Source organism: Vicia villosa, linkage group LG4 (genome assembly GCF_029867415.1).
Source record: "Vicia villosa cultivar HV-30 ecotype Madison, WI linkage group LG4, Vvil1.0, whole genome shotgun sequence".
NCBI classification, from domain to species: domain Eukaryota; kingdom Viridiplantae; phylum Streptophyta; class Magnoliopsida; order Fabales; family Fabaceae; genus Vicia; species Vicia villosa.
This window is the reverse complement of record NC_081183.1, coordinates 147,376,579-147,393,307: the sequence shown is the minus strand read 5'-3', so window position 1 is coordinate 147,393,307 and position 16,729 is coordinate 147,376,579. Positions and strand designations below refer to the sequence as shown.

Below are 16,729 nucleotides of genomic sequence, written 5' to 3'. Positions count from 1 at the left end.
CCTTAAATTTTAATACTTTTTATGTTTTGGTCAATATTTGTCTCTTTTTTTTTTTTCCATTGAGACATAGAAATGTCCTATCCATATTCTTTCTCATTTTCACATGGATTTCACATTTTCTTTTCTATAATTTTTTAACTAATTTAATATTTTTTTAATAATACACATTAAACAGCTAAGGTTTTTACTTGGTCCATTATAGATCACTCACAAAACATCAGTTTGAAAATAAGATACATAGTTTTTGTCACTTTGCCTAATATATATGTTTCGTTTGTAATGCTTATATGATGATTTGCATGTCAATTTTCCTTCTATATTGTTTTTCTCCCTATTTTAGTCTGAATAAGAGATTCACACGTAGATTTTTTTCTGTTATGATTTTTTTTTAAATTGTGATTCATTGTTTTTATTGCAGGCGTTGAATAGTTCTTCATTTTTATGAGTGGTTTAAAAACCCGTTATTATGTGTGAGATTTCGGTGTAATGTAGATTAGATTTTCTTTCTTTTTTTGTATATGGGTTGGTGTACCCCTAATCTTAACACAAGAGTTGCTTATGAAAAAAAAAAAAAATTTGGACCAATATAGTTTGTTTTTACATTCTTCTTGTCTTCATTTTGATTTACATTTGACAAATCAATTCGATCTATTATATAATCAAATTATAATTTGACTGCCAATATTACATAATTGAATTTTATAGACAATAATATTCCAACTACTTGTATTTTGTCAAATTTATAACTATTTTAATTTCGCCATTTTATATTATATATTAACTTATGAGAAGAGCTTGTTGGAAGATTGATTTAACAATGTTGTGTAGTTATTTATAAATGTATGGCATATCCTATTCAGTAGGATTTTTATTCTCAATAAAATTATAATTAAACTTTTTTTAAGATAAATAAATTACAATATTTTTTCTTGGAATTGTAATTATATATTATTCTTTTTTATAAATATGTATATATTATTAACTTTTTATATTATTCTTCAACAGGATTTCCTCTCTATCAATTATGATCCCAAAATGTTATAGTACTATTAGCTAGAGTAATTTAAATCCTCTTCAGCATTATTTATGTATATGTTATTACATTTATAGTATTAGAGCATATATTATCTTTACAAATAATGATCCTAAAATGTTCTTAATTGATAGAAGGCCTCTTGCTATGTATAAAACATAATTTCTCTTCTATTGAATAAGTCAGATAACTACAAAGAATGAAAGAATAAGACATATACAAAAAAATGAAATAATGGATGTATAAAACATATGTCCTAGAATATTTTGCTGGCAAATTCATCTATTTCAGAAACACCTTCCATTCTATAGGAAGCTGATTTTGAGGCAAGTTCTCTCAGTTCTGATATACTTCTTCCCAACTTCAGAGCCATTTTCATTTCAAACAACTCTCCATTTTCTCTTTTCTCTAAATCTTTCTCTCCCAATGTTGATTCGATTGAGCTTTCTAACAACTTGAAGAAGCCACCAGAAGTTCTGTACATTTCAAATACCATCCCAACTTGTCCACCATGCTCAAAAGTATTAACTGCAGCAGCCAATGAACCTGCCAAAAGTGGAACAAAAGCAGCCAAAGAACTACCATTGCCTATGAATGAAGATCCAATAGCTGCAATTCCTGTGAGTAATGGTCCTGCAATTGCCAAACTCTTGTTTATCTTCAATGCTATGTTTCCAAGTCTGTCATAATCTTTAGCATCTTTTCTCTTTATCACTTCAACAACTTCCCTCATTTCCATTTCTAATTCTTCACTCCATCCATTATTCATTTTCCCCATTTTCTTGTTTTGTGATTTTCCTTTTCTGGAAGGCCACCAAACTGCAGGCTCAAATTTCTCAGGGAACTTTTCAAGCATTGCTCCTAATAAGGGAAGTGGATATGCTTTGTCAAGTGCCAAAACTTTGTCCATTGCAACCTTCACATCTTCTTCACAAGGGTTTCCTATTTTAATTGTTGTTTGGATTTGTGTCTGAAGTTGTTTGAATAGTCTTGTAGCATTTCTTTGTTCCTCTGTGAGTTGAGAGGGTTGGATTTTGTTCATGATAAGTAATAATCCAGTTGCAGCTGCAAATAAAAGAGCAGAAGATAATTTGAGAGCCAAAAGTGGTGCACCTTCCCCACTTGTGACAGCAGCAATACCAGACATGGTTGTAGCAGTTAAAGTTATCATGTTTATTGAGTTTAACAGAAGAGTGTTCCAGTTGTTACGTTGCTCGCCAACGTTTCGATGCATTTCAATTCTGTCGGATACAGCTTCTAAGACTGCATAGAGTTGAATTGTGGCGTTAGAATATTTCTGCTGTTGTTGATCATGTAATATTTGTGTGTTGCTGTTGTTGTTGTTATTGTTTTTTTCAAGTATTAATTGTTGATGATCAAGTAGTTGTTTTATGCTGGTTTGAATCTTTGTTGGTGGCAATGAAATATTTGGGAGTTTGGGAAGATGGATAACTGCATTAATAACTCTCTTTGAAGATGGTAAAGAAAAACAAGTTATAACTGAAGATTGTAATATTGAAGCCATAAAATATATGTATAGGTTTGAAATGAATGTTTATGTGTATAAGGTGGTATCAAATGTGTATATATTTATATAGCTAAGAACCAATGGGATAGATAATGAAGGGGTCAAAATCAATTAAAAAAACCATTGTTGACCAGTTTAATTAATTGACATATTCTCTGTTCAAAATTTCAAGGCTTAGTTTGTGCTTTTTTGGGTCTAAATTTTCAACATGCAATGCGACGTAGTAGAATTAAAACCACGTACGATATTATGGCTGCACAATACTTCTTTACATGCAAAGAATAGTAGGGACTTTTTCCTTTCATTCACTTATTTTTACTTTAGCTAATATAAATTATGGCTAGTGCTCCATTTTAGAAATGTCTTTGATTTGTAAGTGTCTTTGGGTTTAGCCATAGCAATTAAGTCTTCAAATTTCCACATGTTGATTTTGAAATTTTTGAATTTTCAATATGTTAAGATATCTCTTTTGTGGACTTCATTTCCTTAATTTGGCACCAAATCAGATTTGAAGAATGGTTAAAAATAATATAATTTAATCCAAATATGATTTAAAAGACTAAGAATAATTTAATTCAATTATGATTTAAAAGACTAAGAAGACGTCTCTCAAAAAATTTGTGTGATTCTCTCTCTACTGTTGCATCGCTCTGACCTCTCTCTAAAAGAGGGGTTAGGGTTCTTCGCACACTACAAAAAATGTTCTCTCCAGCGACGTGATTCCCACGCCACAAAAAGGAACATCACGTCACCACACATAATTTGCGACGTGAAAGAAAACGTCGCAGGGGGAGAGGTGGTAAACTTGTAGTGTCATGGCATTCACGTCACTATTCAGTGACATGTAATTCACGTCGCTATATCCTACACACAATCCAACTCACACTTCTGGCACAGCAGACATGCTGCAGGTTTGCAGGGATGGCACAAGAAACGGAGAAAGTTTGTGGCGTGTTTTTCATGACACTGATTAGTGACGTGGGAAACATGCCACTACAAAACAATTTTTTTTTTTTAATATGCATCTAGCGACGTGGTAAGCATGTCACAAATATAGTGACATGTTTATCAAGCCACAAAGCATAATTCTTTTTAATAAATTTTTTTTAATTATTATTATTAAAAAAGGTTTTTATTATTAATAATGAATTATAATTAATATAATAAAATATAAAATATAATTAATAAATAATTTGAATATTAATATTAATAAAATATATTTATTGAATAATATAATAAAATTTAAAATATAAGTAATAAACAAAATATAAATTAAAATTCATCATACATCAATTAAAATTTAATATGTTTCATACATTAAAATTAAAATTAAAATTAAAACTAAAACTAAAATATAATTAATATTACATAATAATTAAGTATCTCCTGGATCGGGAAAATCATCAAGGTTTAAATCTTCATCATTATCTTGTTGATTTGTCGAGGCACCACCAACTCCAACGTTTCCACCAAACATTTGATTACCGCTTCCCTGGAATTGCATAAATAGCCGCATTTGCTCCTCCATCTCCGTTTGCCTCTTGGCCATTCTCTCTATTAGGCTTTGTTGCCCCTCCATCTCCGCTTGCCTCTTCGTCATTGCCTCTATTTGCCGTTGTTGCTCCTCTAATTGGGCTTTTAACGCCATCTCACGTTGCTCTGACTCGCGTCTCGCCTCACTTATCGCCAATTGTCTTATTGTTTCCATCATTTGTGGGGACAATTGTGCTGGGCGTGACGTTCCTTCCCCATCTCTTACTCTTTCAAATAAATTTCTATCACCACTTCTCAAGCATCCCGCCATACTTCCACCACCAAAAAAACATCCATTACGACCTTTTCCGCCAATGACTTCATTCCAAATATAAAAATCAACATCTGGATGAAGCGGTTGTCCTTCGCTAGGAGTAAATTTCGGATTAGTGACCAAAAATTGTACAAGCCTTTCTTGATAATCCTCCTACACATACAATAAAAATATTAAATATAAAACTTAAATTAAATTAACTTAAATAAAATAAAAATCAGTTGTCACGTGATTCTCATGCCACCACCTCAGTTGCCACATGTAAATCATGCTGCAACTTCTTAGTTGCCACATGAAAATCACGTCACAAAGTTGTCATTAAAATAAAAAAAATATTCATAATGTAAATTGAATAACTTACCAAAGCTTGCCGTGTACGCTCATCAACATACTCTCCCGACTTTTTGAAGCATGCGTATTGCTAGTCTCTGGCACATTCATCGGCAGTTGTTCACCATTAGACGTCCAAACCCAATAATTTTCAATGAAACCTCTTCTATACAAATGACGTTCTACTTCCTCTGGGTCACTAATTATACATCTACAGTCACATTTAAGACAAGGGCACCTAACTCCCCCTTCGCTTCGACAACTTTCCTGAGCAAACGCCCACTTTATAAACCCATTAACTCCTTCTATAAAATTGGGTTTAAGTCCACTTCTTCCTAGATACAATCTATCGTACATCCAACTACGATAGTACAAATAATATTCCATACTGCACATATTCAATCATTATCTTTTTAGTAACTATAATTATAATTTAACTATATTAAATCATTCAACCTACTACATCACATCATGTAACTAAACAAATTTTAAAACAATATCATTTTAAAAGAAGTTATATTAAAAAAAATACTACATCACATTGTTTTTTTCTATACAATGGTGTTTTCTATATCAATTTTTTAATACATATAAATATCATTTTCATATAAATATCATTTTCAAAATATTTAATCTATTCATATAAATATCATTTTCATATAAATATCATTTTTTACTCACGTGTTAAATATTTAATCTATTCATATAAATATCATTTTCATATAAATATCATTTTTTACTCACGTGTTAAATATTTAATCTATTCATATAAATATCATTTTCAAAATATTTTAATTTCTAACTTTTTTTAAATATTAAAAATAGTTAAATTCATATAACTATTTCAACATAAAGTAAGATTTTATAATCTATTACTATAAAGTCTTTCAACATGTTTTTTTTTACTCTCGTGTTAAATATTTAATCTATTCATATAAATATCCTTTTCAAAATATTTTAATTTCTAACTTTTTTTAAATTTTTAATACATAATAGTTATCATTTAAAATTGAATTAATTATTAAAAATTAATTCCCCAATCTCTTCCCCAATTTCATTTCTTTAAACTAATATAAAAGATTATTATAAATTCCCATAAAAAATATTATTATAAATTAATAATTTTCTAGAAAATATTAATTTTTATATATTTTTAATAAATATCAATCAAATTTATTATTTTCTTATAAAAAACTATCAAAAATTATTATAAAAAACATTTAACTTTTTAAATATAAATACTTTTTAGTAAAAAAAAAATAACAAACAAATAACTTATTAATAATTCTGTTTTTTTACATAACTATTTTTCATATAAATACTTATTAAAATAACTTTTTAATAATTCTGTTTTTTTTACATAACTATATATATATATATATATATATATATATATATATATATATATATATATATATATATATATATATATATATATATATATATATATATATATGGGAATAGTATAAGATTCTACAAAATTGAGCCTAAATTAATTTCAGAATCATGACACTAAATCCAAAAACAATTTACAACCGTGTTCTTACATATAAAATAACATTTTACTAAAAATATTTACCTTCAAATATTAAGAATGTATCATTTAAAATATTTTACGATTCTTGAATCTTTTAATACCAAATATTTATAGAATTCAAAATTTTCTCCACCATATGAAATCCAGAATATTATATTAATGTTCCATCAATATAATTAAATAAATATTAAACATTTTATCTATATGATTAATGTTCCATCAATATAATTAAAACAATAAAAAACAAAATAAAAAACAAGTTCCCATATTTCTTTACATAATTATATTCCTTATTAAAATAACTTTTTAAATATGTTTTTAATATTCTATTCAAGACATATAATATTTTTTTCAAAAACTTATTTAATAAAATATTCTGTTTTTAATAACTTTTTAAGACATGTAATATTCTGTTTTTAATAAGTCTTTATAAAAACTTATTTTTAATAACATTTATAATATATTTTTAATAATATATTTTTAATAATCTATTTTTAATAATATATATCTATAACATATTATATTATATAACATATATAACAAATTACATATAACATATATAACAAATTACATATAACATATATACCTAATAACACATTAAATAAAATATAAATGCTAAAATACCTCTATCTTCCTCTATAATTTCTTCAAATGTTCCTCTGGAAGCTCCTTTCAATGCAAAAAAAATATCTACAACAAACAGATTTTTGTTAGTAACACACAAATAATATTTTATTAAATGGAATAAGGAATTAAAATGGTTTGGAGATATACCTTAATTGAAATGGTGATGTTGGAAGAGATTGGAGAAGGAAATGGGTTTGAGAGAGTTGAAGAAGAAAATGGGTTTGAGAGAGTTGAAGAGGGAAGGAAATGAGAATGAAAAAAATGAAGAAGACTGTCTGGGAAGACGAAGCAGAGTTGGGAGACTTATAAGATATTTAGCGACGTGATTTACACGTCGCCAGTTTCCCACATGCAAAACACGTCGCAAGCCACAACGGTCATATTTAATTGGAATTAATGCACCTCAACGTCATTAATTCCACGTCGCTAGCTACACACATGGGATTCACGTCGCTAGCAATGCAACGGTCAACAAATGGTCTAATCATTGTCTGTTTGAGTCAGACAACTTTATTACTTTCCCAGCTTTATTATTAGCGACGTGGGATCAATGTCGCTAGTTTGAATTTTAAAATTTTCAAACTCCCCCCATTTGAAATCCACCGCCCATTTTAATTTTTTTTTTTTTACAAATAGCGACGTGATCATAATGACGCTAATTTTTTTTTAAAAATAAATATGCTGACAGACACAAATGTATTGTACTTTGTAATATTTTATTAATATAATATTTAGTGACGTGATTATCACGTCGGAACAGCCATAATTTTAACACATGATAATCACGTCACTATATTAAGCAGCTAGGGAACTTGTTTCTTGTAGTGGCGATTCCTTCGCAGATGTACACAAAATCAAGGGCTTTTGGGGAAGGAGAGTGGAGAAGAGTCACTCACAAACACAGAGTTCCGTCTATTCATCTCAAATGGGACGTCTTCCCAGCAGGGGGAAGAAATCGCAATCACTGTGAAGAAGGGGTGGAGGTGTCGTCGTTCTTCATTTATGATTTTCCTGACTTTTCCACGGCGAAGGACCTTTTCGAGCTGTTTGGTTGTATCGGTAGAGTGGTTGAAGTTGCAATATCGCCGAGGAGAAACAACAGAGGAAGACGTTTCGGTTTCGCAAGATTCAAGGAGGTGGAAGATGTCAAGATGCTTGGGGTTCGCTTAGATAACGTCCATATTGCAGGTAACAAAATTCACGCTAATCCTCCTAGATTTGTTAGAGGTGAAGTGCTGAAAGGGGTAAAGAGGCGTTTGGGGACGGAAGGAAGGACTGGCCCGGTTCTGCTCCAATCCACAGAATCGCATAAGGGTGTGTTTGGAGATTTTGGGGGGAGGAAAGCGGGTAGGAGTTATGCCGATGTTGTTCAAAAGGCTAATGTCGAAGATGGGATCTGTCAGAATTTGCCTTGTTCACTGAGTTTTTCATCTAAAGAGGAGGACAGGAAGCGGTTTAGCAAGGCCTACATGGGCAGAGTTAAAACACCAGGCTCTGCTTATAATATTCAAACACACTTTGATATGGAGGGTATGTTCGCGGTTAAGGTGTCACCTATGGGAGGAAACATGTGTTTATTGGAAGATAGGGAACCTGGTTTCATAGAAGATATGATTGGAGAGGGAGAATCATGGTGGAAAGATTGGTTTGAGGACATTAGAAGATGGAAAGACGCAGACAGGGACGAATCTAGAGTTGTGTGGCTTAGAGTTTTCGGAATCCCGCCTCTCGTATGGAATTCTGAATTCTTTAGGGCTCTCGGTGGAAGTTTGGGTGAGTTCATTCGTATTGATGAACATACAGCTAGTGGTGAATGCTTCGATGTGGCTCGTGTCATGGTGAGAGTGAAATTGTTCGCTGCTGTCCCAGATTCTTTAAAGGTGATTATAGACGATATTCCTTTCTCGCTGTTGCTTAAAGAGGATAGCTATGGTTCGCCGTGGGCTTTTACAGGTAATCCTAAAACTCAAAACCCTGGCCCCGAGTCTACGGATTCGGATGATAGTTTATCAAATGATTTATAGGTGGAATCCGATTTTTCTGGGGAAGATTTTATGGAAGATAATTATGGGTCGTTTTCGGTTGTCAATTCTGTTAAAAATCCAAGCTCTTCTCAAAGGTCTATTCTCCTCCGGTTCAATGAATTTATTACCGAAATGATTATAAACCACTTCCCTAACCTCATCTACCGAATCCACCACATGACCCGATGAAAGAATAGGACCAATATGATTCCGCCTTCTTCTTTCCCCCATAACTTTATGGAAATAACCACTATTCGAAACCCACTCTTTCATCCACTTCAATTTAGATTTTTGTAAAAGCATATTTTCTTTTATCCTCAAATTCCTCCACATTCTACTAGATGCTTCCTTTCTAAGAGAAATATTTGCATCAAAAAAAGAAGAATCGGATAAGTGATCTAACCTCGAATCGGCAATATTGATCTCTCGGACTCCTTCCTCTATTTCCAAATCTATCTTCCCGAACACTTCCTTGTCCCACTTCTTAAGTTTCTCTTTTAAAAGGCGAAGTTTCTCTTTTAAAACAAAATCTCCTCTTCCAACCAAGTTCATGTTTTTCCATTCTTTTTCCACAAAAGGAATGAAAGAATCGAGAGAGAACCATTCGTTGTTGAATTTAAACGGCTTTGGACCCCAATTGTGTTTATCCGACATAATCCAAATGGGGCAATAATCCGAGATATCCCTATCGCTAATCAATTGCCCAATCACACCCCATCTATTAACCACCGTGCTCGACATAAGAAAGCGGTCTATTCTACTCTTCGTTTTGCGAACACCGCTAAACCAAGTAAATTTTTTACCTTTACAAGGAACGTCCACCAAGTTGCAATTGTTAATAAACTCCTCAAAATGCTCCGCCTCTTTGTTATTGACCATAACCGCCCTCCCTTTTCTTTCTCTACTATGCTTGATAGCATTGAAATCTCTTCCTATGACCCACTCCTCGTCGTTGAACATCGCTTTCAAATCCGACAAAGCCTCCCACATTTGCTTCTTTTTGATGTACTCACAAGAAGAATAAATGTTCACCACGTAATATAAATTGCCCTTCCAAGCCACTTTTATCCCCAAAAAACCATCTCCTTTGAAACTAAACAACACCTCCACTTTGTCTTTTCTCCATAGAGTGAGCAAACCGCCCGATCTACCCACCGAATTAGTAAAAGAGAAATCGATCTCAGAGTGTCTCCAAAAACTACTAGCCACCACTTCATTCATATTAGTGACCTTAGTTTCTTGTAAAAGAAAAATGTCCGCATTTCCTTTAGCAATAGTAGAACTAATCCTCCTTCTTTTGAGTGCATTCACTCCCCCTCTAATGGTCAATGATCCTATAATCATTGCACACCATTTTTTAACGCCTTCGAAAACTCACCTTCTTTGTATCTCTCTTGCTCCAAGCTTTCAATTCTATTGCTTAACTTACTCCGACCCTCTTCATCAACCACTCCCAACGCCACTATCGCCGCCAATAATTTGCCCCCAACATCCCGCTTCAGAAATTCCCATTGCCTATCATTATTTCTACAAATATCCGAATTCTCTATTTGATCCCCATAATACACCATCCTACTACCACTATGTCCACTACCTTCCTTCAAAGAGTTCACAAAAGGAAGAACCCCCTTTTTGTTATGCTGTCTGTTACCACCCGAAGCAATATTGATCCCACTCGAAGTTTTCTTTCTCCTGCCCTCAGCACCACACACACTGCTGGCCCTTTGATCATTCAAACATTTGTACCTCAATTTTTTAAGAGCCTCCATGCCTTGTATACCCGCAGCCAGACCAAGACTAAGGATAGGTCCGCTATGATTGCGCTCTGCTTCGCTCTCAGCAGCAGCGTCGCTGCGAAAGGACGAAATGGAATCGTTCCCAGCCCTTGCGTCCTTCCCGCCGCTGTGATTACCTACACAAATCAAAATTGCAGCTGTTGTTGTAACCTTTGGCAAAGCCGATTCAGCCTGGTGCGAATCGTTGCGCAATATCGACAATGAATTCTCGAACATCCCCGCCTCAGCATACAACCGTCTTGCCTTCTCCCCATCAATAACTACCTCTATTTTGTCCTTATTTGCTCCTACTTTAAAACAAGAACCATCCTCCAGAGAAACCACAGCCAGAATCGCTTGAGCACTGCCAACCGAATCCATTTCCGCCTAAAGATGATCGTTGTTGTCCAGAGAAAACTCCGACCCCATAATACCGTCCTTGCCCCCAAAATCCTCTATCCAGCCTACCTCTGACTCTGATGAACCACATCCAGAAGACAGAGAAGACACTTTTCCCGAAATCATGCGCGTCATGCCAGCCGCATCTTCCCTAACACAAAGAATAAACATTCTGCCATCAATGTTTACCGTTACAGTTTCGGGAATCTTGCGTGTGATGGGGATGTTGACCATCACTCTTGCCACATCGAAAGCATCGCCTTTAGTGGTGTTCTCGTCCACACATATAAACCTTCCCCACGACCCTGCTAATGCCACAAAGAATTCCGCATTCCACACATGAAGCGGTATACCATAGATTCTGAACCACGCATCCCTACTGCCATTGATAGACCCTTCCTCCCATTTCTTAATATCCGAAAACCATTCCTTCCACCATAACTCTCCTTCCCCTATCAAATCTTCTATAAAACCCTCCTCCGACTCCTCAAGCAAATAAGAATTCCCGCCTATCGGAGTAACTTTCACCCCAAAAACCCCTTCTAACTCCATGTGAGTCTGCACATTATACGCCGCACCTAGAAATCACAAAACTCCCACAAACTCTTTAACAAAGCGTCTTCTGACTTACTCGTTGGACTGGAAGGTAAACAACGGTATCTCTGCCTCCTTTACATCAGAAACCCCCTTGCCATACCAACAGCCTCCGCAAAAGACTTTCCAGGACGAGTGAAATTCGCCCCTCTAAACTTCCTATTCGTAACGTTAGCCGGATGAGGCACACTCCTCTCTACTCCTTTCCCAGAACCGCCCCTCCTAACCGCTCCCCCCATAGAACGCCTCTGATACCTGGGAAAATTCACGTGTATTTTCCTACCAGCAATGATAATATTATCCAGACGAACCGCTAAGAGCCTACCATCTTTCACACCAGCGAACCTAGCGAAACCGAAACGCTTTCCTATCTTATTCCTTCTAGGTGAAATAGCCACTTCCACCACATTACCTGCGCAACCAAACAGATTGAAGAGTTCTCTCGCTGTATAATCTTCAGGGAACTCGGAAACGTACATGGAAACCACGACACTGTTAGCTGAAGGAAGGTTCCGATTCCTCCCCCTAAAGGGAAAGATATCCCATCTCGGACTAGAAGCTCTGTGATATGAAAATTTTGTCCACACCCCCTTCTGCATCTTGAGATCCGAGGGCGATACCAGAAAAAGAAAACACGCTACAGAAGAAGAAGAACCGGTGCACCGAGAAGAAGATGAAACCAGAAAAACCCAGTAAAAGCACAGTCGAGAAAGAGACGACCGACAAGCTTGAAAATCCCTAAAAAGGTCTACACCACACCTCCTCAATAAGGTCCCTGAGCCCTAAAGCCAAGAATTTAAACCGAAATTGAGAAAGAGGGGAAAACCCTTTCAGAAGCCTCTTCAAGCTCCACCGGGTGAAACGCCGTCACCGGCCAGAACCCTACCGGAGAAAACGGGCGAAACAGAACGGTCGAGAGCGCATCGTTTTTTTACTGAGAGTTAAATTTGTTAACCATTTGATATGTATCACTTTTTTTTTCATGTACAATTCAATGATTCTCCTTGCTAGGTTTAATAACTACCATCAAAATTAGAATTTTTTTGTCAAATAAAAAACTATAAATTCAACTATTGAAATTGAACTAATATACAAAAGAAAAGTTAAAGGAAACATAATTATGGTCATAGAATGATAATTGTTACCTTTGGGTCAATTTTGAGTTATATTGTCGGCGCTTAGGAATAATAGAATTATCACTCGTGAAAGTTATCCTTAGAGTCATCTTTAAACACTTTAGAGTAATTTGAGTACTTTAGAGTAGTTATTGAGTTATAAAATAACATAATAACTATTTGGGATGTTTTGAGAATTTTAGATGATTTTATAATTGTTGAGTAATAACATACCATTACTCAATTGGAATTGTTTCTAATTTTTTAAATAAATTATATTGTTGTGATTAGTAATCAGGAGGGATTACACGGAGGCCTCTTTATTGGCAAATTTACTGTTCAAGAGTGGAACCTTTTTTAGTATGATGCTTGAGATGATTTTTGATAATTGTTTGAGTTGTATTCCTATTTGTTTCACATGATCATGCATGCATATATTTTGGAGATATGTTGGACTTCGGTCTTGTGATGGCCTCATATTCATATAAGAATCGTTGGTTCAGAAAGGAACTAGAGGAGGGTCTTAGATTCATGAGGAATCATTGGTTCACTGAGGAACCAAATACAAGGGATTAATCAGTAAGAGACCTCTGAAATCCAAAACCCGGTACTAGATGCATACTGAAGGAGGAGTTGGTGCATTAGCATTTGAATTAAGAATTTGATTGTGATTGTGTTGTATGAAAATAATATGTTGACTATTGTTTTTGTTTCACCATCCTGTTGTTGAAATTTACCGTAAACAATTGTAAGGCGTATTCTCACCATTTTCTTGTTTCTTTGTGTAGCTTTGTACAATTTTGTACTGATACTCAACACCAGTGATTTCTTGTGAATTGGAAGATGGCTTCATAAGCTTATTTTATATTTATTTATTCATGCTATTAGTGGAACTTTTCTCTGAATCGGTAACATCGGGCAATGGGGCGTATTTATTTTATTGAGAAGATGTTGGATTTGTTTCCTTGAGTTTTTCCTTTGAATAAGTATTTGAAGTTATGTTATAATTTGATTTTTTTAGTATGTTGACTTTATACGAATAAAGTATGCATGCTTGTTGAAGTAAAAAACCGAGGTTTTATTTTAAGACGCGCCATATATATATATATATATATATATATATATATATATATATATATATATAAATATATATATATATATATATATATATATATATATATATATATATATATATATATATATATATATATATGGGATAGGATCAAATGACACCAAGGTGTCAAAGTTTAATTTGACACCAAAATCTCAACCGTTAAAAGAATTGATATAACGGTGATACTAAATGAAATAAAATAATAATGAAAATATACATAGCATATTTTTCTCCTAACAATTCTTTTAACGGTTGAGATTTGGTGTCAAATTAAACTTTGACACCTTGGTGTCATTTGATCATATCCCTATATATATATATATATATATATATATATATATATATATATATATATATATATATATATATATATATATATATATAACTTGTTGCCTCAGTTTTTATAAACACCGAGATGATACACCATTCAAGATATGCTTCGAATCTCAGCTAATACACTTTATATTTTTATTTGTTAACACTCTAATGAGATTTATTAAAAAAAAAAAATTAATGCCATAATAAATTGAGATAAAAAAGCGCTAGTTTTTGTAAATAATAAAAGTGCAGAAACTAGGGTTCTAACCCATGTCATAATAAACCTTTACCTCGGTGTTTTAAAAACCGAGGTGTTAAGTCATTACTTTTCATGTAGCCTCTCGTTACCTCGATTCTTTTTTTAAGGTAAAATGCATTTCGTGTGAGACGTTGAAAGCGCTTTTTGAAGTAGTGGTGTTACAACAAGCATTGAACCTAATTCTAACACTTAAAATACGTGCGAGATACAGAGAATGAAAAGAAAAAATCTAGGAAAACATTGATTACTGTAACATGTTATTCTAATATAACTTGTCAAATTATTAATTTATATATCACATTAAAAGGTTATGTTTAGTGATTAGTTGGTGAAATAAGCATTCCACATATGTTATAATAAACTCAAAGAACATATCATCATGGTTGAAAGATAAACCATAGTTTAAGGTTGTTTAAACAACAAAAATGATGTTACTTTTCACTAAGGTTATTTAAAATAATTGTGATTATAGGTAGTGCGCTTTCCAGTTTTCTACCACGGACAGTGAACCGTGGTTGTAAATGATCCACATACACTCACACTCTACCTAACTACGGTTGTTTAACCATTATTATAGGTCTTTTGCAACCATTATTAAAGGTATTTTCATAATAGTGTAGATGTGAATGTTTGGACCTCCATTTGGTGGCCCGTGGAGAGCCAGTGGTAGGAAAACAAACACGTCTGTCACAAATAGACGGAAAATACTCGTATATCCTACACTGTGCAAGAAGAAGAAATTACATTTACAAAATGTCTTTAACCAATAAAAACTGAATAAGTAAAACATAATAAATATGCATACCTAAATAGATTCATATAAATTGAATGTTGCCTCGTCTCAAAGACAGGCCTCTCCAAGGGAAGTATATAGTACCGTCAAAACAACACACGCAAATTCCCAGTCGACCTGCCCAAGCTCAAAAAATACAAAGATTTATCTGGCATCGATGTATACACGAGACTTATCCGCTAGGATAATGCATCCTACTAGATACAACATATATACCCTAGCGGGCGCCTCATACATAGAGGGTTCCACTAGTGTCTGATACATATCCTAGAGCTAAGAGAGACGAAAGTGAAACCCCCTGTTAAACCTAAACTTTTCCATGACCATGGTTTTGGTAACCCCCAAGTACTTCTCAGTTGTAATACATGCAAGCTTTTGGTTAAGGTGGAGAGCAGTAAAGAAGTTACTTGTAATTGGGAGATAGAAGAGGCAGGGATATAATCCATGTTAATCATCATCTCACGAAATGGGAGATGAAAGGAGGATGTATCCTAATACCATCGCTTAACAAACATGGACAACAGTGGAGCGTCGAGCATAGTCGGCAAATAATTCACCAAAGGATGCAAATCGATAACAACAACAATAATCTATCTGACCTCGTGTTGAGTGTCTTTTGTGGTTTCTATTCATATGTTTTTTAAGACACTTTTTACCCCTTTTTCTATGTTTTTAGAAGAATAGCTTATGTAAATAAGTGATTTTTGTCATATGTAAATATTTGGTATTTTGATCTATTTTCTAGTGTTTCAGTTATTGGTGATAGCAAAAGTTCAGAAAAATCGGGAAAAAAGTCGAAGAATCGAGGATTTAGGCAACTCTGAAGGTGTCAGTGTTTGCTTGTTTTCGCCCGGCGAGACAAGGCTTGTAGGCGAAGCTCCGCCCGGCGAGTGGTAGGCGAGCCAGGGGCGAAACAGCTCAATTTTTGGCCATCTTTCTGTTCTGGAGCGCCCGGCGGAGCATCTGGCTCGCCGGGCGGAAGAAGATATTATTTTGGTTTCTTTAGTTGTACTTTTGAGGTCACGTGGCCTGTTTAGTGGGTTTCGTCCGGCGAAGCTGTTCTTCCGCCGGGCGAATCTGTGCAGATGTGCCATGCTATATAGTGTTTGTTAGATATTTTGAGACTCATTCCATCTTTAATTTCTCTCTCTTGAACCAAAATCTATCATTTTGAGTGAGAAAACCCTAAAACTTCCATTGTTATTTAAATTCAAGTTTTTACCCATCAATCTTGGAGACTTCCATCTTGATGTTCATAAAGCTTGATAGTTTGCTTGTTGCTCAAGTCACCATGGAAATGGGTGGCTAAACCTTCTTGGTGTCAAGATTAGAGGTAGATGATTTGCTTTTAGTTTGTATTTCTTTTGATCTTTTGTATGTGAACAAGTGATGATATATATATGGTGAAAAACCCTGTGTTAATTTATTTATAAGATTTGTATTCTATTTGAGAAAATGTTTTCAAGTCTTGACCTA

General features: G+C 33.9%; 2 protein-coding genes across 2 annotated transcripts; one reads left to right on the top strand and one right to left on the bottom strand.

The window, feature by feature from the left end:
- Window positions 1-1,289: 1,289 nt before the first annotated feature.
- On the bottom strand, window positions 1,290-2,558 carry LOC131599900 (probable F-box protein At4g22030). The gene has a single exon (XM_058872139.1). It carries the CDS (start codon window positions 2,556-2,558, stop codon window positions 1,290-1,292), a length of 1,269 nt encoding a protein of 422 aa, XP_058728122.1.
- Window positions 2,559-7,704: 5,146 nt separating this feature from the next.
- On the top strand, window positions 7,705-8,886 carry LOC131598038 (uncharacterized). The gene has a single exon (XM_058870686.1). The coding sequence runs from the start codon at window positions 7,705-7,707 to the stop codon at window positions 8,884-8,886; it is 1,182 nt and encodes a 393-aa protein (XP_058726669.1).
- Window positions 8,887-16,729: the final 7,843 nt, after the last annotated feature.